The sequence below is a fragment of the Balaenoptera musculus genome, chromosome 18 (assembly GCF_009873245.2).
Source record: "Balaenoptera musculus isolate JJ_BM4_2016_0621 chromosome 18, mBalMus1.pri.v3, whole genome shotgun sequence".
Taxonomy (NCBI): Eukaryota; Metazoa; Chordata; class Mammalia; order Artiodactyla; family Balaenopteridae; genus Balaenoptera; species Balaenoptera musculus.
This window is the reverse complement of record NC_045802.1, coordinates 65,502,825-65,525,414: the sequence shown is the minus strand read 5'-3', so window position 1 is coordinate 65,525,414 and position 22,590 is coordinate 65,502,825. Positions and strand designations below refer to the sequence as shown.

Sequence of the window (22,590 nt, the reverse complement as noted above, 5' to 3'; positions counted from 1 at the left end):
CAACTCCAAAGTACAGCAAGTTTCCCTTTGAAGTTCATAATTGTTGTTTTGCTCAGAGACTGGGCAGAGTCTACTTTAGATGATTTAAAATTCAATGTCAATGCAATATGTATCTCTTATTGTTTACCATAAGAACTGTTAAATATATTAATTAAATTTCATGACACTTATTTGTTTTGGTTGGGGGGAAATGGGGAAGGGGGTCAGGTGGTCAGGTGGTCAGGTAACTTCTTTTGCTTCAGTATCGTGAAACAGATTGTTTCAATTATGTAATTACATAATAAACCAGATGCAGATATTTAAGTACAAAATCCAAGTAAAAGATTACACCTAATTCAGATAAAACTCACACTTTTCTAATTATGTCAACTAATTACTTAGAATGTGTGAAAATTTTACGGAGTTCTAGAGAAAATTCCTAGGTTAGCATATCTTCTCCAACAGTTCTTCTGTAAAATATATTTTTTCGGAATCTGAGTTTCTCTCATCACTCATCCAGAAAAAAGCAAAACCCTTCCTATTATTAGATTTACATCTGATTGGACTTCAAATTTTAAGTTCAGAATGCATGTAGTTCCAGCATAGGGACCTCCAGACAAGTTTATAAACCAATTTACCATTATAATGCTCAACCAGTCTCCTGAAATCCAATCAATCGGAATTTTTTTAGTTTCAACTAATGGCGCAGCTCCATTGGTTGTTAAAGGGATACATTTCTGTACATTGTTCCCTCTTTTCTTTAATGAGGTCATATTTGTCCATGGAGATTTGAATTTGTTTCTGCTCAAAGCTTATGAGCACTCCCAACTTAATTCCACTTTTTTTTTTTTTTCAATTTTTTAATTTTTTTGCTGCACCGCAGGGCATGTGGGATCTTCATTCCCTGACCATGGATTGAACATATGCCCCCTGCAGTGGAAGCACGGAGTCCTAACCACTGGACCACCAGGGAATTCCCCTAATTCCACTTTAAATTAAAAGGCTGTTTGTATTTTTTGGACCTTCAAAATAGTGTGAAATTGGGCCTCAAACTCATGTGAAGATAAGCCAGAAGCCGTGAATTCTTATGGAAGACTGTTCTTCCTCCATTAAGAACCATGGTGAACTCAGCAAGTTTCCATGCTGTTTCTGCAGGACATTTTGTTTTCTAGGTCACCTTTCACTTCACTGTGAGTGTAGCACTTCCTTATGTGCACAAGGATATCTCTGACCCTGCTGCCTGCCCTCGGTGGGCCCAAGGCTCTGCCTCCTGTCCTGAGACTGACCTTTAAAAACTCACACTTTAGGCCACCTAGGATGAGGATGCTTGAGATTTCCTCAGGGCAGGGCCTTCAGTGTTTGTTATATCCTTGGACTCTTATTCACACTTCTTCTCTACTCTTAAGTGAAATCTTTAATTTAAAAAGTTAAACCATTCTTTTAGAGGACAATATTAATATTTTAATGTAGCATTTCTGATATTTTCTTTTAGTAGAAGGATTTCAGGATCTCTGGTTCATCATATTGCTAGAAACTAAATTCTTACTCCTTGATTTGAGAACGGCTGCCTTTAATCATACACTTGGGATAGTTTGCCAGGGTTTAAGGCTACCCCCTTTGAGGGGAAAAGAAAGAACTTGTCACCACCAGTTCCAATACACATACCTCTCTTTGACATTGTTTCAGCATCAAGTTTACTGAGTTTAACTTATTACCCTTGTTTTGAGCATCTTTTTTGTTCAAGACTCTGTGCTTGGCATAAAAATTCTTGAGGGAATTAGCAGTTTAGTATAGATCAGTGTTTGATATGCTTTCTACTTTTAGTTGTGATGCCTAAAACAAAGGAGGTGCTGGAGAGAGCTTGAGACAATGTGTATGATGGCTCAATGCAAATTTTGGGAAAACAGGCAGTGGATTCACTAGACATCTATAGACTTTGAATGCAAGTTTCCTGGAAAAAAGTAACTATTTGATAGAAAGGCACAGAAGTAGCTAAAGACAAATCAGAATTTCACCTTTGAATCTCTCATGTTAATCTCTTGCCAGTATTCTGCATAAAGCAAATGGAGATATTTTCTGTACTGTTACAAATTTAGTTCCTCCTCTCCCCTCTCTGTATGTAGCTCGCCTGTCATGGTGAGCGATAACCATACAGAAAACTTCACCTCTGTAAAGCCTCCTCTGAACTTCTTCAAGTTAGTTGCTTCGTCTGTCTTTCCAGAATAATTTATACAGATCTCTCTTAGGTCACTTATTGTGTGATGTCATTGAAATGCACTGTTCTGAAATGGTTTTTCTTCCTAAATCAATTTGCCTACTCTGGTAATAGTCATAATGAAAGCTTCATTTGTGAGTACTTTATATGTGACTAGACACAGATATATTACATTAAAACTTTATAACAGACTTGTGAGTATTCCATTTTACAGATGAGGAAACTGAGACTTATGGAAGGTACTAAGTAAATTTACCTAAATCTTACCACGAGTAAGTAGCAAGACTAGGGTTTGAACCAGACCTGACTCCCTCACCGTGGTCTTTGCCAACTATGCTGTATGGCTAGGGCATTCCTTTTTTTCTAGTGCCTGGAGTTGTTTCTAGCACTGAGTAGGCACTTGGGAAGTATTTACTTAATAAAAAGTTAGTGAACATTGAAACACTGCTTTAATGAAAACTTATGAATTTATAAATGATTGCTAAATATTTACACATACACCAAGGTTTTGAGTTCTGGGATATCAAACAACAGGATTGTGCCAGCTATCAAATTCTAAGTGTTTGTGTTCACACACACACACACACACACACACACACACACACGGTATAAAATGTAATAGGTAAGTAATTGTTGTAGCATTAGAGATTTAATATCACATACTGCGAAATCAAAATACTCAGGTATTGTGTCTTTAATCTGTTTTAAGATTCCCATCACTTAGATCAGATGTGGGCAGTCCTACCCACATATAGGCCAAATGTGGCCTGCTGCCTGTCTTTATACATACAAAAGTTTTATTGGAACATAATCATGCTCATGTGTTAATTGTCTGTGACTGCTTTTGTGCTACGAGGGCAGAGTTGAGTGGTTCAACAGAGATGATATAGCTGGCAAAGCCTAAAATATTTACTATCTGACTCAATAGAAATAGTTGGCCAACTCCTGGCATAGATCAGCTGTGGTTATATCACTTGGTTAACTATTTTCTGTGTTTCCAGCATCTTCAAGATAGATTTGAAATTCAGCCAGGCGATGCTGGTCTATATATAAATGGACTTCATATTGATATGGATTCTTATGATCCTTTTAAGTAAGTATTGAATTATTGATAACAGACTATGGTTTATATATGAAGGTACACTTTTGTCCTGAATTTAGTATTTGTTAAAATGCAAATAATCACTTCAAAGGTAAAGCAAATATATCTTTTTGATTGTGCAGAACAACTCTTGTTATTTTGGTAGAATATTCTCTTAATTGTCTTTGAATGTCAGAACTGGAAGAGACCTTGGAGAAATTTGTTCAGATGAGAAAATTGAAGTTTCTGAATCCTAGACCTATATTTGTCCTATTATTCGAAACTGTCTTTAATTGACAAGTAGGTCCATCACTTAGCAGGGGAGTTTCTTGGGACAGAGCTGAGTAGCTAGGGAGCTGTACGCTCCAGAAAAGAACTGAAAGGAATATGAGATGCTTTCCCTGAGTAAAGAAACTAACAGGAAGAATTTTAAGTGCTTGTGTCTATCAGAAAAGAAACTTGAAATTATAGAAGGCTGGATGCTATCTCCTTAGGTTAAAGAAATTCCTCAAAAATGCTCTAGTGCAGAATTAGAAAGTCTTGCATTTATCATGCCCATTGACCTGTAAATTAAAGTCATGGGCCAAACAGAAGTCAAACTGAATTTATTTTACTTTTAAAGAGAGTCATAAAACTACTTTAAAATTCATATTTAGAATATAAAATGAATTTAGTAAACACAGTACTTTAGTTCAGATATTCAGTTTTAATTGAATTCAATTTGCTTTTATTGAACTTAAATTAATTGTTCATTTGTTTCATTTTCTTAGCACCTTGGAAATATATAGGAAAACACAGGGAAGATTGAGAAGTAGGGTTCAAGTGGGGCTTTTATCTTTATTTAGTTGAATTTTTGGACCTAGTATTGGGAAAATACTAATCTGAGATATAAAGGCTAAATACTACACATAGAGAAGAGCAGTTGTTAGCTCCTGGCAATAAACTTTAGAGGACAGAAATTATATTTGTGCTCAAGAACAGTGAAAATAGGTTTAAAAGAGGGCAGAAATGGTAGGTAGATTTTGGAAAGTTTTCTGTGGCGGTGTATGGGGAAATCTTCACAACAGGAACACTTTGACATGTAATTTAGAAAGGCTACAGGTTATTCAAGAAATAGAGCCCCCTTGGCTCCTCCACCTGGTAATTAGTGATCTGCAGGATGTGTGATACATTTTTGTTCCTCATTGATCGGATCACTGGTTAAAACTACTATAATTCCCTTAAAGGAGAAAAAAGAAAATATGTGAGGATATTTATATCTTCTGACATTTTTAGCACAAAATAAACAACCAAAGAAAGAAGTTCTCAGGAAGGATCAGAGCATGTAGAATAAAAAGTATGAAAAGGTTGATGAATGAAAGAAAATGATTCAGGAAAGAGGAGAGGAAGGAAATGTCCTATTAAGTTATATCCTGGATCTGGAGAAAGGTGCTTTGCAGCCAGTACTTTAACATTGTCGATTTGGGGAAAGAAAGTGAAGGGGGAATTATTTTTCTCTTTCTTCCTATCTCCTACCCTTGCTGCGTTTTGGGTTGTAGAGCTGGTACCAAGCCCACGCCCTAACCCTTCTTCCTTTGATCCCCGAGGAGCCAGAGCCTCCGTGCCTCAGTGTCAGGTCAGCCCAGGTTCACACAGGCTGTGTCCAAGCCTAGCTCTCACCCCCAGGGAGACCAGGACAGTAGGAGGGAGTGGCAATGACCAGGGAAAAAGGCAGGTAGGACCGAGGAAATTTGAGGAGTTCCATAAATGTGTTTTATGTATCTACCTTAGATGCATTTGCCTTAGAGCTACTTAATAGTCACCCCAGCCACAGAATGGACCAGACTCTGGTCAGGTCCAAGTGCTCAAGAAACTGACTCTGGTACATACTGGATGTTACTCATTTTGATAGCCAGCCTGTTCCTGCTTGAGTAATATCACTACAGTATAACTACCAGAAAGATAGAGGTAACAGTGGTGTCTTGATATTCGCACTTGTGGAGTTTTTCTATATCTTAATAAAGTTGTCTGGCTCACAGTTCTTTTGCGCTCTGGATTAAATATGTATTTGTAATGCAAGCAACATTAAAATTCAATATTATAAAATCAATTCAATATTAAAATTCGATTTGGTTAATATCTGAATGCCTACTATGCTGTAGAGACTGCTAGATATCGGGGATGTAGTGGTGAACAAGACAGAAACATCTTGCTTAAGCAAAATTTACAGTCTAGGAGGATAACTGATATTAAATAATTGTATTGTGGTAAGGTTTGTAAAAGATAAAGTGCAGTGCTTTGAGAGCTTTTAACTCCAGGGATTTAAACTTGTTCTTGATGGAACATGGGGACAGTGCATATCAGATTTCTTCAAGGAAGTGATATTTAAGGATGAATCAGGCAAAGTGGGGAGTTGAGGTTCTGCAAGCATGACATATTTGAGAAAATGCCTGGTCTAGTGTGGCCAGACTCTGCAGTGAGTAAGAACTGGAAGAAGCTTAGGTTGCGCAGGTGGGCAAAGATCAGACTGTGAAACCAGGTTCTGGGTTTTGGCCTTTTGTCTCAAGGGCAGGAGAAGCCAGTGAAGGGTTCTAAGCAAATTTAAAGATAGTGACTATTTAAAAGGAGAAGCATGAGAGGTTATTTAACAGTCCAGAGATATAAGTTTTCCTGATAAATAAACCTAGCATATTTCAAGAACCAGTTTTTTTCTATTGGTATGCAAAATTCAAGATTTGAGAAGAGCAAGGAAGAAACTAGTGCTTGTTGAGGGCAACTGTGTGCTCAGTAGTAAATTCATTTAATCGTAATACCCTATCAAGTGATTATTACTATTCTCTTTTTTATTGATGGGGAAACAAAGACTCAGATCTCACATAAAGATAGGGACACAACTAGCAAATAGTTGCAGGATTTGAAATTTCATGCCCTTTTCAATGTACCACAGCATGTAACCCTATCTAGTTTTTCTCTTGGTGGTTTTCCTTGGAAACTAGGTTGTGATAACAAAGATGATAGTTACAAAAGCTATGAGGAATATTATAATTCTGTCACACAGAAGTCAATAAGATCAATAAGCATCATAAAATTTTTTAAATGGAGAGAACATTGGCAATACCATCCAAAATTCTTGTTTTACAAATGAGAAAATTTAGACTAAAGGAATTAAGAAGCCCCACATGAAGACGTAGTGTTATAGCCCCGACTAAATCTTATTATTGGTGATTTATGATATTCAACCTAGTGCTCTTTTTATCACGCTCATCTTCTAATAGATTTGGGGGGAGGGGGTAAAAACTCTCCTTTGTAAAGCAGTGGTCAGAACAGTCTAGGATACAGACGTGCTGAGCTGATGTCATACAGAGCAGCTTGAAATGCTTCTAAAACAGCCTTCTGAAGAGTTTAGATGTTAGATCTCTGCTTTTTAAGTGTAGATCTCTATAGTCCTCCCCGAGAACTGTACTCTAAAGCCCATATATTGCTTTGTTCTAATTCTTTTCATTTCTGAAAGGTGAAGTGATTTCCATGAATGGATTTTTGAATGAAGCACTTAGGTTAAATAAAATAAATATAAATTTTAACACTTGGTTTCAAAAAGTAATAATCAAAATTGCTCCTTGCCTAGTAGATTTTTACCTTCTCAAACATGAACATGAACATGCTTTACCATAGTCTATACAGCCTTATCTGTCTTTGCAGATACAGGGAAGCACTGCGTTCCTATAGCCTTCACGTCCCAGCTCTTCCACTCGACTGGCTGAGTGACTGGGCAGGAGGCTTCACCTCTCTGAGCCTCATTGGTATCGCTTGAGACTTGCTGAGGTTGTTTTGAGACACAGAATGAACTTGATAAACAGTAGTTTAAAGAATCAAACTGCCCTAACTTTTTGTCAGTAGGGTCATTTATTGATGTTGTTACTTTTAGCAGTAATACTTTCTAACATGTTTAAGAGCTATCAAATTATTATTATATACGTAATTAGAAATTTTAGTATGTATTCTCAACAGATGTGAACTTTCCTACTTTAATGGGGTTTCCCCTGCATTAAAATTTTATATTTTAGGTCATGTTTGATTTTACCTTGTTTTTGTAGTAGCTTTATCAAAAGAGTGACCTACTGTATTTTTTCCTTTCATTTTTGACCTGCTCAGTGGTGAGTATATCCTCACTTCTTTAGTGAAGAGTATAGTAAATATACCTTGCTGTCTTATCCTTTAAATAAGAAGATTTTGTTACCACTTTAAAAAAAACCTAAGCATAAGTTTACCCTGGGTAACTAGTTAGACTCCTTGTCTTATTTGTTACTGAGTTTAATAGTGTATTTTCCTGCTGTTAATAAAAATACCAGTGAAACTTGTTTCTAATGCTTTGAGAAATCTATAAACTTTACAGGATTTAATAAAAATTTTTGGCAAATCAAAACAAAACATTTCTTTTCTTTAAACATAAAGTCTTTTGGATATGCTGAAACTAGAAGGAAAAGTGATGAATGGCCTTCGCAATCTTGGGATCAGAGAAGAACATATGAGCGAATTTTTAAAGTTAAGCTCAAATGGTTGGGAAGATACCTATGCATTAGATATTAGACATTCTTCCATAATGGTAAGTATGCATGTTTATTTTAATTCCTCGCTTTAAAACCTTTAGTAGACTTCAGAGTTAACATAAAACCAAATATTGGCAGGCTTTAGAGTAAATCTAAGCATTTTGAAAGATATTGTAGGAGAACTCAGTGAGAAGAAGAAGTAAAACTGCAGACTCTTCCCCTCGCACCCTTATATCTTCTTTCCCCTTCCTCGTATTCTCTGTACTTCCTCACGAGAATATCTGCTCAGTTCATTCACCATCCTTTCCAGCTTTAAAGATAAAAACAAGTGAGAACAACAGAATAACCACATGAGCAACAGCAACAACAAAATACCAAATGGTTAAAATCTGAGGAATGTAAGAATACCACCTTCATATAATGAAAACCTTGCCTAACACATTGCAGTGGCCTCCTAACGTTCTGGTCCATGTATTATAGCCTAAGTGAATTTTTTTTTTGAAATCTGATCACATCACTTTCCCTTGCTTAAAGCACAAAAATAGTCCATCATATGGCCTAATAGGTGTAAATGGCCTACTTCCTCCTTTCATATCTTAAACTATGACATATTCTTTTTTACCACGATCCCTTATCCCGTGCTTGGAAAGCAGTTCTTCCTCTCTTTATCCAATTAACCCCTACTCTTTTTTCAGACTTCAGCTCCAAACAGTACTTCCTGAGAGAAGCTTTCCTTAACTATCCAAAGTAGACGATTATTTCATATATGCATTGTGTCAAGGAATCCTCAAGTTCACCCTCAGGTTCAGTGACTGACAAGGCCTGGAAGTTGTTATACTCATGGTTATGATTTATTAGAGCAAAAGAATACCAAGCAGTATCAGAAGCAGAAAGGGCATGGGGTGAAGTCCAGAGGAAACCAAGTACAAGCTTCCAGGAGTTCCTCCTAGTGGAGCTGTACAGGACATGCTGAATTTGATGTGTGACAATCCGTGCAAAGTGCTGCCTACTAGGGAAGCTGACTTGAGCCTGAGAGTTCAGGGTTTTTAAAAGGGGTCTGGCATTTAAGCATATAATGGCCATGTGACTGATGTTAGTCACTGAAACTCCAGACCCTGAGAGAAAAAGCAGGTATTCATTCTAAATCATATCGTTTGTAAAAACTCTATACAAACTGCTAGAGCATGCAGCAGGCCCTCAGCATGCAAAACACTCTTTATCAGTCAGAACATTCCAAGAGCTCAATTCCCAGGAGCCAGCCTAGAGAATCTTTATCAGGAACACAGGCCTTTCTTGGGAATGTGCAAGGTGTGGGCAACCCAGGCTTGCTGACTTAATCCTCTCTTTCTCTCTCTCTCTCTCTCACTCACTCACGCACACACACACACACACACACACACGTGTGTGTGTATGTATGTATCTATATTTATTATGTTATAGAACTACCAATCGCTCTGTATACTTAGCACAGTTATAATTTTACATTTATCCTGTGGTTCTTTGTGATGTCTTTGTTTCTTACTTGACTATATAAACTTCATGAAGGTAGGAATTTTTTCCATTTTTTCTCTCACCATTATATCCCTGGCTGTAGTAGGTACTCAATAAATATAAATATTCCTTGAATGAATAAGTAAATACTTATCTCAAACCAACATAAAACATAATTTTAACAGTGAAACTCTGGAAGCATTCCAGTTAGAACATAATATAAGTATGTTCATGTCACTTATATGATTTAACATTATTATAAAAAGTATAACTATTAGAAATGAGAAAATAAAAATGTTGCATGACATAAGATTATGTAACTAAAACTCCTTAAGGGAAGCATTTATAATTAATAAGAGATTTTAGTAATATGGGTTTGAAGTAACTGTAAACAGATCAAAAGCTTTTTTTCCAAAAACCATTTGGAAGACATAATGATTTATTCATAATAACATAAAAATTTAAATACCCTGATAATATCTTAATAACTACTATGTGATAAAATAGTCTTAATAATTAATAATAAAAACTACAACTTAACTGATGAGTTATAAAAGAAGGATAAAAGGACACATGGAGAGTGTTAATTGGCATAGCCTTTTAAAAAATTATGGCTGCGGTGCTGTTAAAAAAAATGTTCATATATACTTGAGCTAGTAATTTCACTGGAAACTTCCATAAAGAAGTAGGAAATGGAGAAAAATCTTTATATCCAAAGATATGATCATTACTGCATATTTTTGAAACAAATAGAAATGAGTTAGCTATAAACAGAAATGTTGTAAATTGTATAACCACACAATTATTATTCAGAGATCAAAATTATGTTTATAGATATGTTTTAATAACCAGAGATAATGACTATGTCCTCATGTAAAGTAAAAAATATATGATATCATCATGTGAAAAGATAGACAGAGGATCAGAAGGAAATCTATCAAAATGTTAAGTTACTAATGGGTGATGTGGTTTGATCGGTATTTTTCTTCATGCTTTTCTGTAAATTTCAGATTTTAACAATGGGCATTATTATAGGATCAGGAAAAAAAAGTTTTTAAGGGAAAAAAACATAACTTCACTGGACGTCATACTGTTTGTTTTTCTGTAAAAATTTAAGGGATTCCCTCTGAAGTATTGCAGTTGTTACAGTTACTTTTGTCCTATGGGAACAGCCGTCCCACTTATAGACTTAGTCCACCATCCAAGAATCATGGAGCAATAACAGCACCAAAGAACTACCATATTCCCTGAACATCAGAGACCTCAGACTGAGGACAAACCACATATGTTATTAATTAGTTACCATCGTATTTTCTAGAACAATTTTCTAAATGACTCGTTTGTTGATAACTGTTTTTTTACTACTCTTTGGACCATATTCTCTCATTAGCTCGATTTTACTCTTTCTTGGATATCTTTAAACTCTGTAGCAGATATCTTTTCTAATAATGTTTTATCAGGAAAAGGAATGACCATGTTAGTAATCTTAATACTTTGTGCCTTTTATTTTAAGCATTTATGCTTTTGATCATTTTTAGAAGAATGCTGAGAGTAAGTCACACTGATAAAATGAGGGAAGTAATTTTCAAGGCTATTCTGGACATAAGAAATAGACCTGTAAAGAAACTGTCCAGCTCCACTTATAAAGTAACATCCTGACCCTCTAAGGTTGGCTGTGGAAGACGGTCACTCACATGGGGAGCAGCCCTGATGCTGTTCCCATTGCCTCCACCACCCACAGAGTCACAAAGTCTCCTCCTGTACTGCTATAAAGTCTCCTTTCTTGCCCAACTCTTCGACACCTTCGAGAGGCTTTCTTTTACAAGGAACTTCTATCTGAGAGTGTCATGAAGTAATTTTTATTGAGGTAAAATATACATAAGATAATGCTTTTTTAACCATTTTAAGTGTGTAATCCATTGGCATTAAGTAGATTCACAGTCTCGTCCAACCAGCACCATTATCCATTTCCAGAACTTTTTCATTATTTCAAACAGAAACCCATTCCCTTCTCCTCTAAGTCCCCGGTAACCTCTGTTCTACTTTTTGTCTCTATGAATTTGCCTATTCTAAATACTTCATGTAAGGGTAATCATACAGTATTTGTCCATTTATGCCTGGCTTATTTCACTAGGCATAATGTTTTCAGGGTTCATCCATATTGTAGCATGTATCAGAATTTCATTCCTTTTTAAGACTAATAATTTTTAAAGTAGCTTTTTTACATACTATTAAGGGAAGCTTCATGTCTCAATTAAATGCTTCTGTTTTTCCACTTGGAAAGTGCCTGCCTGAGTAGAAAATTATTTCTTAGGCTTTATTCTCTAGATACCTTAAAAAAATCAACTGGCACAAATGCAGAGCTCTGAGGTCTCAGTACTCTTCAGCTTGGTCTGTTAGAGCAGCAAAATTAGCTCACACATAAGCTTTATTTTTGTTTCATAGCATTTGCTACCACCCAATATGATATGTATTTGTTTTGTAAGTGCCACAAAAACCAGGACTTTGTTAAATATCTTCAACATACATCAGGTCCTATTGAATAGGAAGCACTCCAAAAAAAAAATCATTGATTATCTTAATGTCAAAACAGTTATTCATGAATGAAAGCAATACTTTGCTTTTAATTCTTTTTCCCCTGGATCTGTCTCCCCACTTACTTTTTATCTTTACAGAGAAAGCTGAGGCCCTGAGTTAAATCACTTCTGACCTCTGTGTTTATACCCTCCCCCTCAAAAAATCTTGGTGGTTTATTTCTTAAAGGTCTAATTGACAGTTCAGTAAGGATTTGAGGGTCATTGGTATTCTTCCATCCCTGATTTACCATTCCAGCTTTCTCTGTCTCAGACATCAGGAATCACCTCAGGTGTCACTGGAATTTTGTTAAGAGTCAGTAAAAACAATCATAGGATTATATGTTTGGCTCCTTTGGATTGTAATTTCTTTTCAGTTCACTGTGCCAGACCACGAACAGTGACAGAGGCTTTGGTCATATTCTAGCAAAACTACCCCTGCAACTATTTTCTGTACTGTGATGTTGATGATGTAGCCATATTCCTGGGGCGTTTATTATAACTTTCTTTAATTTTCTCTTCTTTAATGTTCCCAAGTCACTCTAGCCACTTGTCATTATATAAAAACAATTCTATTTTTTTCTTATTGTCACCAAGACGATAGTGATACGATTTTTTTAAAAAAGGCACCAGTAGGCACAGGCAGAGCTTATAAGTTCTTTAGCTAAGAGTGTAACTTGCCAACCACAGTGGATCCCACAGTCATAAAGGCAAGTTTCCCTGTCCACGTCCAGTAATGATGTTGTAAATCAGTTGAGTATAGACACGTGGGTTTATTTCTGGACTTTCAGTTCAATTCTGTTGATCTGTATCTTATCCTTATGCCAGCACCACACTGGTTTTTTTTTTTACTGTAACTTTGTAGTAACTTTAAAAATTGGGAATTTTGAGTCCTTCAACTTTATTCTTCTTTTTTAAGATTGTCTTGCCATCCTTGCACCTTTTCCTTTCATTATGAATTATGGAATCAGCTTGTCCATTTCTGTTAAAAAGAAAAAAAAGACAGCTGGAATTTTTATTGAGATTTTGTTGAATCTATAGAACAATTTAAGGAATATTGCTATTGAAATATATTACATCTTCCAATCCATGAACATGAGATGCCTTTCCATTTATTTAGGTCTTCTTTAATTTCTTTCAACAATGTTTTGTAGCTTTCAGTGTAAGTCTCAGACTTGTTAAATTATTTCTAAGTATTTTACCCTTTTTTATGTCCCTATAAATGGAGTTGTTTTCTTATGTTTAATTTAGGATTTTTCATCGCCTTTTTTGTTGTTGTTGAAAACTGGACATCTTGAATATTGTATTGTGGCACTTCTGGAAGTCAGATTCTCACCCCTCCCCAGGGTTTGTTATTGCTGTTTGCTGTTGTTTTTATTATTTGTTTAGTGACTAATTTTATAAAGTCTGTATTCTTTTTCATGTGTGGCCACAGAAGTGTCTGTTATGTTAGCCTGGTCATCTGCTAAGTATTGAACAGAGATTTACTTACACGCCTCGAACCAGAAAATCTCCCAGTCTTTGCACAGGGGCTCTGTGTGTGTGTGGCACGTGGAGGCAGGGGGAGCAGCACACGCTAAACAATCAATCAGGTGGTCTGCATCTCTGCATTAGCCTTCAGTTCTTGTTTGCATAGAGCTTGGAAGTCAGCCAGGGGTGAGAAGAACGTAGGGCCTTCTCAGGTCTTTCCTGAGCATGCACGTGTTCCTGGGCTTGCACATGGCCTTGTAGATTTCCAGGAATACGTCAGAACTTCTCAAAGCCCTGTTTCCCAAAACATCTCATTCCCCAGCCTTTCCTCACTAAGTTTGTGGTTACTCTATTGTGTGTCCCAGCTATTCTCTCTTGTCTCAGGAGTGACTAAAACATTTGCCTGTAAATGTTTTCCGTAAATTAGAGTAGCAGCTTTAACACTAGGCAAATCACAAGTTAGGCAGGATAAAGGCAAGACCTTTCTGAAGGTTTTCTAGGGAGTCACCAGACAGTTCAAACAAAAAGTTAGAATTCATTCAGAATAAAGTCCATTCTACTGCTTCCAATAATATTGGTACTGGAATGTGAGCTGTCATTTTCAAGGCTACTGATTAGCTTGGGAGCAGGAGATGGGACTAAGGGAAGTTACAACGCCACACATCTCAGTGTTCTTACTGAGATTCAGCCATTTTTCTTGAATAAACACTCTCAGTGTTGCTGCAAGCTTTTGGTTAGTTTTCATGGTTCTGAAAGTGTTCATTCCCACAGATTTTCTAGTTTTTCCATTTTTTGTATAAGGACAGAATTTTGGAGTTCCTTACTCAGCCATTTTAGCTAATGTCGCTCCCCAGAGAGAGCCCAGAAGATGTGAACTGTAAGTCTTTTAAGTTCTTTGCCTCTGTCAGAGGGAGAGTCGGCCTCTAACAGCATAACCCATTATGTGATTATTTGTTGACCTGTATAGCTCCTTGGATGTTCAGGAAATTGTCTTCCAGGTTCTAATCTATAAATGACAGTATCTTTTTTTCAGTATCTTGGAAGCCTAGTAGAAAGAAAGGCCCAAGTTATGACCAACAGAATGGATGGAGGTAGGTCACTGGAGTGTCAGTGCCAGTTCTGCATGCGAGTTCGTGAGGCGCTCTTCCAGTTACTGTTGCTGCTTTTGTGTATTCACCTGAGACTAAGGAAAGGGGCAGTTCAGTTTCTGTGGGCCTAGTCAACGTGATTTCCAGTGTTGTCTCAGTAGTTCTCCAGAATGGATCCACATATTACCTCAGTTACTTCACCCAACACCCATGGTTGTAAATTAGGCCATTTCTCTAGCTTTCTAACTTTAGTATTTGTGATAAGAATCACTTAGGGCACTTGTTTTAAATGGGGATGATTTAGTAGGCCTGAAGTGGCACCAAGGAATCTGCATATTAAATAAACACGTGCAGCTGTTTTGATCCACATTAGAAGTGACTCTATCTCCAGTCATTAATTCAAGTTCAGTGGGACTGATACATAAAGCATAATGCCAGTTTCTCACTTGAAGTAAAAAATACAACTCACCACCAAGGGGATCGGATATTCACCTCCTCTACATGGTGCCGCCTTCTCCTCTGACCTGGGTAGGATTCCCACAGGAGAAACAGTTAACTAATCTAGACGTTGCTGACTGAGTCTACAGCAAGTTCCAGTTCTCACAGGACCCCTGGCCTATTGTGAGGATCTTTAGAACCGTTCCCATTACCTTCACATCTTGGCAAGAATTACCTCAGAAACATAAATAAGAGACAGTACTACTGATTTTTCCAGGGAGACTAAAGTTCTCCCTTCTATCTCAGTACCACCAAGACAAATTTTAGTGGAAAAAAGCTAATCCCAGAACCCATCATACTTGTTAACCACTAAAATAGAAATTGTTACAACTGTCAACTGTCATCCCCCCTCAGATGTCTTATGGATGAGGATGTCTGAAACCGAGTTAACTCCTTCTCTGCTCTCCTGTCCTCTCCCCTGGAAAAGCCTACTTCTTAGAGCTTAATGTCTCTGTGCTGATACAGTTTCCTCTCTGAAAGCCATGAATTACCCTAGATTTCTCCGTCCTCTTCATCCCTCTTTGTGTGTGTCTCTTAATTCTGCCTTCTCTCTAAAACCACTGCCTCTGGCTTAGGTAGGCCCTCCAGAATTTCATGTCTAGATTATTGCAAAAGCCCCCTCATTTCTTCAGGTATTGTGTTGTCCCATTTGTCCTCTCCTCTCTGACTTTGAGCTACAGGTATGTTAGACCTTTTGCCTGTGTCACTCATCTCTCTTACACTTTGTTTTGATTTTGCATTATTTTTTTGTTTGCTTTAGTTAATATACATTCTGTTGATCTGTCATCCTGTTTCCTAATCCCTGTCTCTTCTTTTGTGTCTGGTCTGCAATTAAAACCACCTGATAAGTTCATCCATTTCTTAATTACAGACACTGTTTAAAATTCTAAAATATCCCTTTGGTTCTTTTTTTTTTTTTTTTAATAGGTTTTAGTTCTCTGTTAAAAGTTTCCATCTTTCCATCTATTTTTGTTCTTTTTAAAATGTATATGAATTGTTATTTTAAAGTCCTTGCCTAAGTCCCTTTCTATTGTCTGTTTTTTCCTCCTGCATTTTGATATTTGGTCCTTTTCTTTTTGCATGACAGTTTTTGGTAAGAACCAGAAATTGCTGATGAAAAGTTATAGAAGCAAAGAATTGTAAGGTCTGTTCTGGCAGTCCAGGTACCAGACGCTTAACTTGATTCTGTTGAGGCTTGATTTTAGGCTTTGTGAGAGTTCTTCTATTTTGTGTCTTACTCCTAGCGTCTGACCCTACTGGGTCTCAAATGAAAGTGCAGTGTTTAGCAAAGTCCTTCCACCTTGAACTCCAACCTCTGTCTCTTCAGTAACATGTTATGCCTGCAGCTTCAACCTCCCCGTTTCTGTTTTCTCCTGGCCTTTTTTGCAGGGGGAGGCGTGTTGCCATGTGTATGTGTAGATTAGTAGTCAGCAAATGAGAGGAGTTTCTGCGGAGATTTCTTGGGTTTCTTCTCTGCAGTTTCCTCCTCTGCTGGACTTACCCCCATCTCAAATCTCATCAGTTTGGCAGCCCTAACTTTCACTTCTGTCTTTCCCAATATGTAGGAAATATATCTTCCCCACACTGGGACAGCGCAGTATGACTGTCACTCTCTGTTGGAATTCTCTTCCTCCAGGCTGCAATTTGGAAAATGCCCCCAGCGACAAAGTTGAGGAGCTTGCCTCGTCTGCCTCCTGCTTTCAAGGATTGTAACTCCTCAGTTGTTGATTGTTGGTTGACCCCTACCTCCATGCCTCTAGACAGTGCTTTTCTCTACCTTTTGTCATTGTTTCGGCGGGGTGGGGTGGGGGGAAAGGCTAGTCTAATATAAGCTATTCCATCTTTATTAGAACCGGACGTCCAAAATGTTGGTTTTAAACATTTAACTTTTGTAAGTCGTTTTATTTTCCTTATGTCCAAGCTTTTAAATTTTAGAGGAAAGGCGAATGACCTCATTGCCTCCTGTACCTTAAATGGTTTATCAGAGTAATTTTTATACAATTTTATTTTTTAGTATGAAAAACAAACATATGAGTAAATGGAGTCAATTGTTTCGGAAGGGGAAGGCTTAATGTAAAAAGCTATGGGAATATAAAATTTTTGCACATATATGTTCCTTAAAGACTATTCAACTAGCTTCTTATACTTAATCAGAACTATAGAAAATCTTGTGTATATTTCACTTGCTGTTTGACAGAGTGAAATCCGGCTTTGAAAATGATTTAAGTATTAATGTAGCTTTCACAGATTTCTGGATTCTTTTCTAGTGGATTAATGACTTAGAAACTGATGATTTGTATGTTACGTGGCCTTCAAGTTGCCAGGAACTCTTGAAGCCAGTGTCCCCTGGAAGTATACCTTTCATAAGGCGTAATTTTCATAATTTGGTAAGTTTTATGCTTTGAAATTTTGTATACATCTTTTATAAATATATCACCATTCTTTTTGGACTACCCTGCTCTTGGTAAATAGGCATCTGAGTAATAAGGAAGGAAATATTTGCCTGATGCAACAAGCCTGAGGTGGCATGGCTGACTAGTTTTCAAAAGCTAGCAGTGTCACATAATCTGCCTTATATTATTTAACCCTCATGTGCTTTTATAATACCAACATTAAATTGTTGGGTTACTGTTATATTTTCTAAAAGCAATTTATGATCGAACTTTTCTTCTTTATTATAAAGAACTAATTTAAGTACATTTCAGGGAAAAATACATAAATACTACTATGTCATCTGTGATATAAATGTTCATTATTACAATGTTAAATAACCTCATAGAACTTTGTAATATGGAGAAAACACCTAGGGCTTTATATTTTTTTCACATAGTAAGTGAATATCTTAGTTCCTACAGCAGATGTTAATGCTGTAATTTTTTGGATCAGAATTCAATTTCTATTTCCTTTTTTAAAAAATTCATCACAGAAAATCCAACGAACACTTAGAATAAGGTATTTCACTTCCTGTAAAAAATATTTACTTTGTGCTGTGCTTCAAAAAGAGGATGAATAACCTGATTAAATTTCGTGTATTATTATATTTTGGTGTGTAGCTTTTAGAAATTTGTAAACTGTGAAATTCTTTCTTATATACATTCCTCAAAATTCTTTAAAATTGCTAGAAAATTTAGAAAATTATACCTTGAATTTCATGCTTTTAGCTACAGAAATTAGATTAAATTTCGATTTCATGAAAATTATGAAGTGTTAAAACAAAATGGTGATTATAGTCTATCTACTTTTTTTTAGGTTCTGTTTATTGATCCGGCTCAAGAATATACCGTGGACTTTATAAAACTTGCTGAACTCTTCTTTTATCATAAAATTCCTCTTAGGTAGTTGTCAATTTATAACAGACTGTCAACTGAAGGAAATCCAGTGATGTTCATGTTGTGTCACACGGAGTGTCAATGTTGAATTCAAAGTGATGGTCATCTCTAGTGCCTGACACAACATAGCTGTGTGCTGTGAAAAATCATACACCTTTATGGTCAGCTCCATTAATCAGAGCTGCTTGCTAGTCTTGTTTACCCTGTTACCTTCCTGAGAGAATGATTGTCACTTGGGTACTTAAGGATGGGTCCATTTTCCGTGGTCGGGTTAGGAGTACACTTCCCTCCACTTTTTCTTTCTGGAAAAAAATAGCTGTTTGATAATGTCACCACCAGAGAGAGTTTTACATTTTGGAGGAATCCAACAGAGATGAGGATTTTGGTGAAAAGGCATTACAAATCAAAGCTTTTCAAATAATAATACTCCCCTTTACCTCATCTACTAACACATTCCCTCCATCTAGATGTTCTAGTCTAATAATATTTAAAAATCGTGGTTTATTGTGGTTCAAGAGGTAGTTGTAACATCTCTCATTCATCTTCTTTCCTAGAATTGGTTTTGTGTTCATTGTTAATACAGATGATGAAGTTGATGGAAAAAATGATGCTGGAGTTGCTCTTTGGCGAGCTTTCAACTATATTGCAGAAGAGCATGATGTATCACAAGCATTTATTTCCATAGTACACGTGAGTTGATGTACTACATATAATTTCTTTAGGATGTAGAGTGGTTTTTGCATTACTATAATTATTATTATTTATTATTTTTACATTTCAAAGTTTATAAAAACTATCATGGGGATTAGTACACATGATGAATTTGATTCTTGCAGCTCCCAACTGAAGTACATAATATTGTCCCCATTTTACAAATGAAGCTCTGCCCAAATCTATGAATTTATTTAGGTTTACCCAACCAATAAAGGAACTTAAATTGTATATATAAATTTAGAGGAAGCATAGTAATAGAAAATAATTAGTAAGGGAAGAATTCTTGAGCTGGGTTTGGAATAAAATCATGAATAGAAAAGATTATTTCAAACTTAAATGTTCTAAATGACAAAGTATATAGAGACTTCCTAGAGAATTTCGAAGGAGGAAGAAAACTTCACAACAGCAAATTGGTGTCAAAATGGTAAGATTGATGCTGAGTCTGACAAAGAGACTATAAGAAATGTCAGAAATTGTTAAGAACCTTATTAAGGAAAAACAAGAGGTAGGAAGATTATTTTATAATGGAGGGTTTGAAACTCTCTTATGGCTCATAATGGAAATATAAATGTATTAAAGAGCTCTATTGTTGTTATTAAGAAAGTCAGGTTATAGCTTTAAAAAACTATTCATTTTTATATTTATTATTCTTTGGCTTGTCAACCATTATTGTAACAGGGAATGGTTCTTCTTCAAACTGAAAATGAAATTACCAAAGCAGTGTAAATTTCCTGCCCTGTTTCTGGAGCTCCCACGAAAACCACTAAATACTTCACTGAGTCATTGTCCTGAGGTATAGAAACTACCTACACTTCAGTGACTTGGGGATACACTGTATTCTGTAAAATAGTACCATGGAATAAGTGTCAATATTATATCTCAGTGTATTAGTTTTACTGATTGGTGTAAGAGTTTATAAGGGATTCAGTCAAATTGACTTAAATCTTTTATTAAAGTCCACCTACCTCACTGTGAAAGGATCAGTATGATATTCAACACTAAGAAACTTCAAGACCTTCCAAAATTATCTTTACCTTAATTATTTATAATTGAGATCTAAGTTACCTTAATTATCTCTATTGAATCTCTCTTCTGTGAGCATTTTGTATTAGACATTAATTTGCACATGATGGCATATTTGTCAGTACCTTGCCTTTTGAATTATCTACTGTGATGTTCAGCACAGTACTGTAATCTCTTGGAAAACTGAATTATACTCGAAACCATGTGATTCAGTACAAAGCAGCATAAAAGTAGGTATTGAATATGTGCAATAGCCTATAAGTTGTGCTAAACAAAGGAAGAAGAAGAAGGAAAAATCAGTGAGGAAGAGATATTTAGAGAAAGCAGTTAGAATCCACTGGGGTCTGAAGTGTCAGGTTGTTCATAGTTTTTTAAACTGTATTTGCTTGTGACCACCAAATTTTTATATCCCATAGAAAGGTAAAACATTGTTGAGTTAACATTCTGTTGGGAGAGTATTATGTCCATTAGATCACTTAGCTTCACTAATTTAGAATAATTTGAGCAAAATCTTGTCTTTTAGTAAAATACGTGAATTATAAAAATCTCTTTAATACTGTTTTATTACTTTCAATGAGCAAATTATTATATTTAAATTAATTTGAAAATACAGTATCAGGAGAGAGGAAGAATATAACAGAAGGCCAAAGTCATAATAACAGTGTATGAAAGTTATTGAAATATATTGGAGAATTATGGTAGAGTAAGTACATTATTTGTAGTAAAATGATCTCACTTTGTATCTCAGCTCTACTGCATAGTGACTCTACAGACATACAAGTAGTTTAATTTTCTCTCCCTACCTTACAACATTCAGATTCAAAAATATATGTTACATACTTAATGAATATTTGATGAATTCAGATAGAAAATGTAAAAGCACTTTAAGACTTTAACTTTTGGCCCCAGTGGAGTAACAAACAATAGATTAGCCATCCTACAGTAAGCACTTATAAAACTGAACAAAATACATGATATAAGTCTGCACACCGGCACACATGGAGGAAAGACGTGGCAGACATCCATACTAAAAACAGCCCTCACACCAAAGATATTAGACTCATGCAGGATACACAGGGATGCTCCCGCATAAAAACAGCCCTTGGAGACCACAGTAGATAATTGTTACTCCCAATTCATAGAGTCAGAGAAATATAAGTAAAGTGAAGAAACAGAGGAACGACTCTCAACCAAAAGAACAAGAGAAATCCTCTGAAAGAACAATGAAACAGATCTTTCCAATCTGCCACGTCCCGAGTTCAAAAAGGGGGTAATAAAAATATTGAAGGAATTAAGAAAGACTATCGATAGAAGTGCAGATCACTGTAACAAGGAACTAGAAACTATAAAGAGGAGCCAATTAAAATTAGAAAACTCAATTGCTGAGATGAAAGCTCAGGTAAAGGCAATAAATAGCAAACTAAATAATGCAGAAGAATGAATAAGTGATCTGGAAGATAAAATAATGGAATCACCCAATAAGAACCAGCAGACAGAAGGACAAATGAAAACAAAAAAACAAAAGCAATATAAGAGACCTATGGGATAATATAAAGCATGCCAATCTATGCATAATAGGGATCCCAGAAGGAGAAGAAGAAAAATGGGATTGAAAATGTATTTGAAGAAATTATTGCCGAAAACTTCCCAAACCTAAAGAAGGAAACAGATAAACAGGTACAGGAAGCACAGAGGGTCCCAAACAAGAAAAACCAAATAAACCTACACCAAGACATGCTATAATTAAAATGGCAAAAGTTAAAAGAGAGGATTCTAAAGGTAGCAAGAGAAAAACAAAGAGTTAGCCTATGGGCATTCTTTTGTAACTATCAGCTGATTTCTCTACAGAAGTGTTGGAGGCCAGAAGGGAGTGGCAAGATATATTCAAAGTCCTAAAAAGGAAAATCCTGCAACCTAGGATACTCTCTACCCAGCAAGATTATTATTTAGAATGGAAGGTGAGATAAAGAATTTCTCAGACAAGCAACAACTAAAAGAATACAGCAATGCTAAACCTATCCTAAAAGAAGTATTGAAAGGTCTTCTCTAACTAGAAAAGAAGGAAGAATCTGTAGAAAAGAGAAGATCACAATTGGAAATGCGATGATGACTACAGTGAACAGCAAAAGAATAAACATGAAGATGTAAAAGAGGACCTCAAAATCATAAAATGTGGGGGGAGGGAATAAGAAAATTTAGATTTTTTTTTTTTTTTTTTAGAATTTATTTAAACCTGTATGACTACCAGTCTAAATCAAGTAGATATAGTAATGGGATAACATAATTGAAAAACAGAGAAACCACAAATCAAACACATAAAATAGATTCACAGAAACAAAAAAGAGGAGAACTCAAGCATAGCACAAAAGAAAATCATCAAACTGCAAAAGGGAAAATAAAAAGAAAGGAACAAAGGAGAAATACAAAATCAAGGTTTAAAATCGCAATAAATACATATCTATCAATAATTACCTTAAATGGAAATATTTAAGGGAAACAAGGTTTAAAATGGCAATAAATACATGTCTATCAATAATTACCTTGAATGTCAATGGACTAAATGCTTCACTCAAAAGACACAGAGTGGCAGATTGGATAATAAA

General features: G+C 35.9%; 1 protein-coding gene across 2 annotated transcripts in view; it reads left to right on the top strand.

The window, feature by feature from the left end:
- The window catches only part of UGGT2 (UDP-glucose glycoprotein glucosyltransferase 2), a 176,922-nt gene that overhangs the window by 57,159 nt on the left and 97,173 nt on the right, over positions 1-22,590 (top strand). For both annotated transcript variants that reach the window (XM_036831997.1, XM_036831998.1), the window contains exons 11-15: positions 3,196-3,287; positions 7,707-7,857; positions 17,189-17,308; positions 18,171-18,256; positions 18,805-18,940. In XM_036831997.1, the coding sequence (XP_036687892.1) occupies positions 3,196-3,287; positions 7,707-7,857; positions 17,189-17,308; positions 18,171-18,256; positions 18,805-18,940 (585 nt within the window). The remainder of the gene's footprint in view (positions 1-3,195; positions 3,288-7,706; positions 7,858-17,188; positions 17,309-18,170; positions 18,257-18,804; positions 18,941-22,590) is intronic.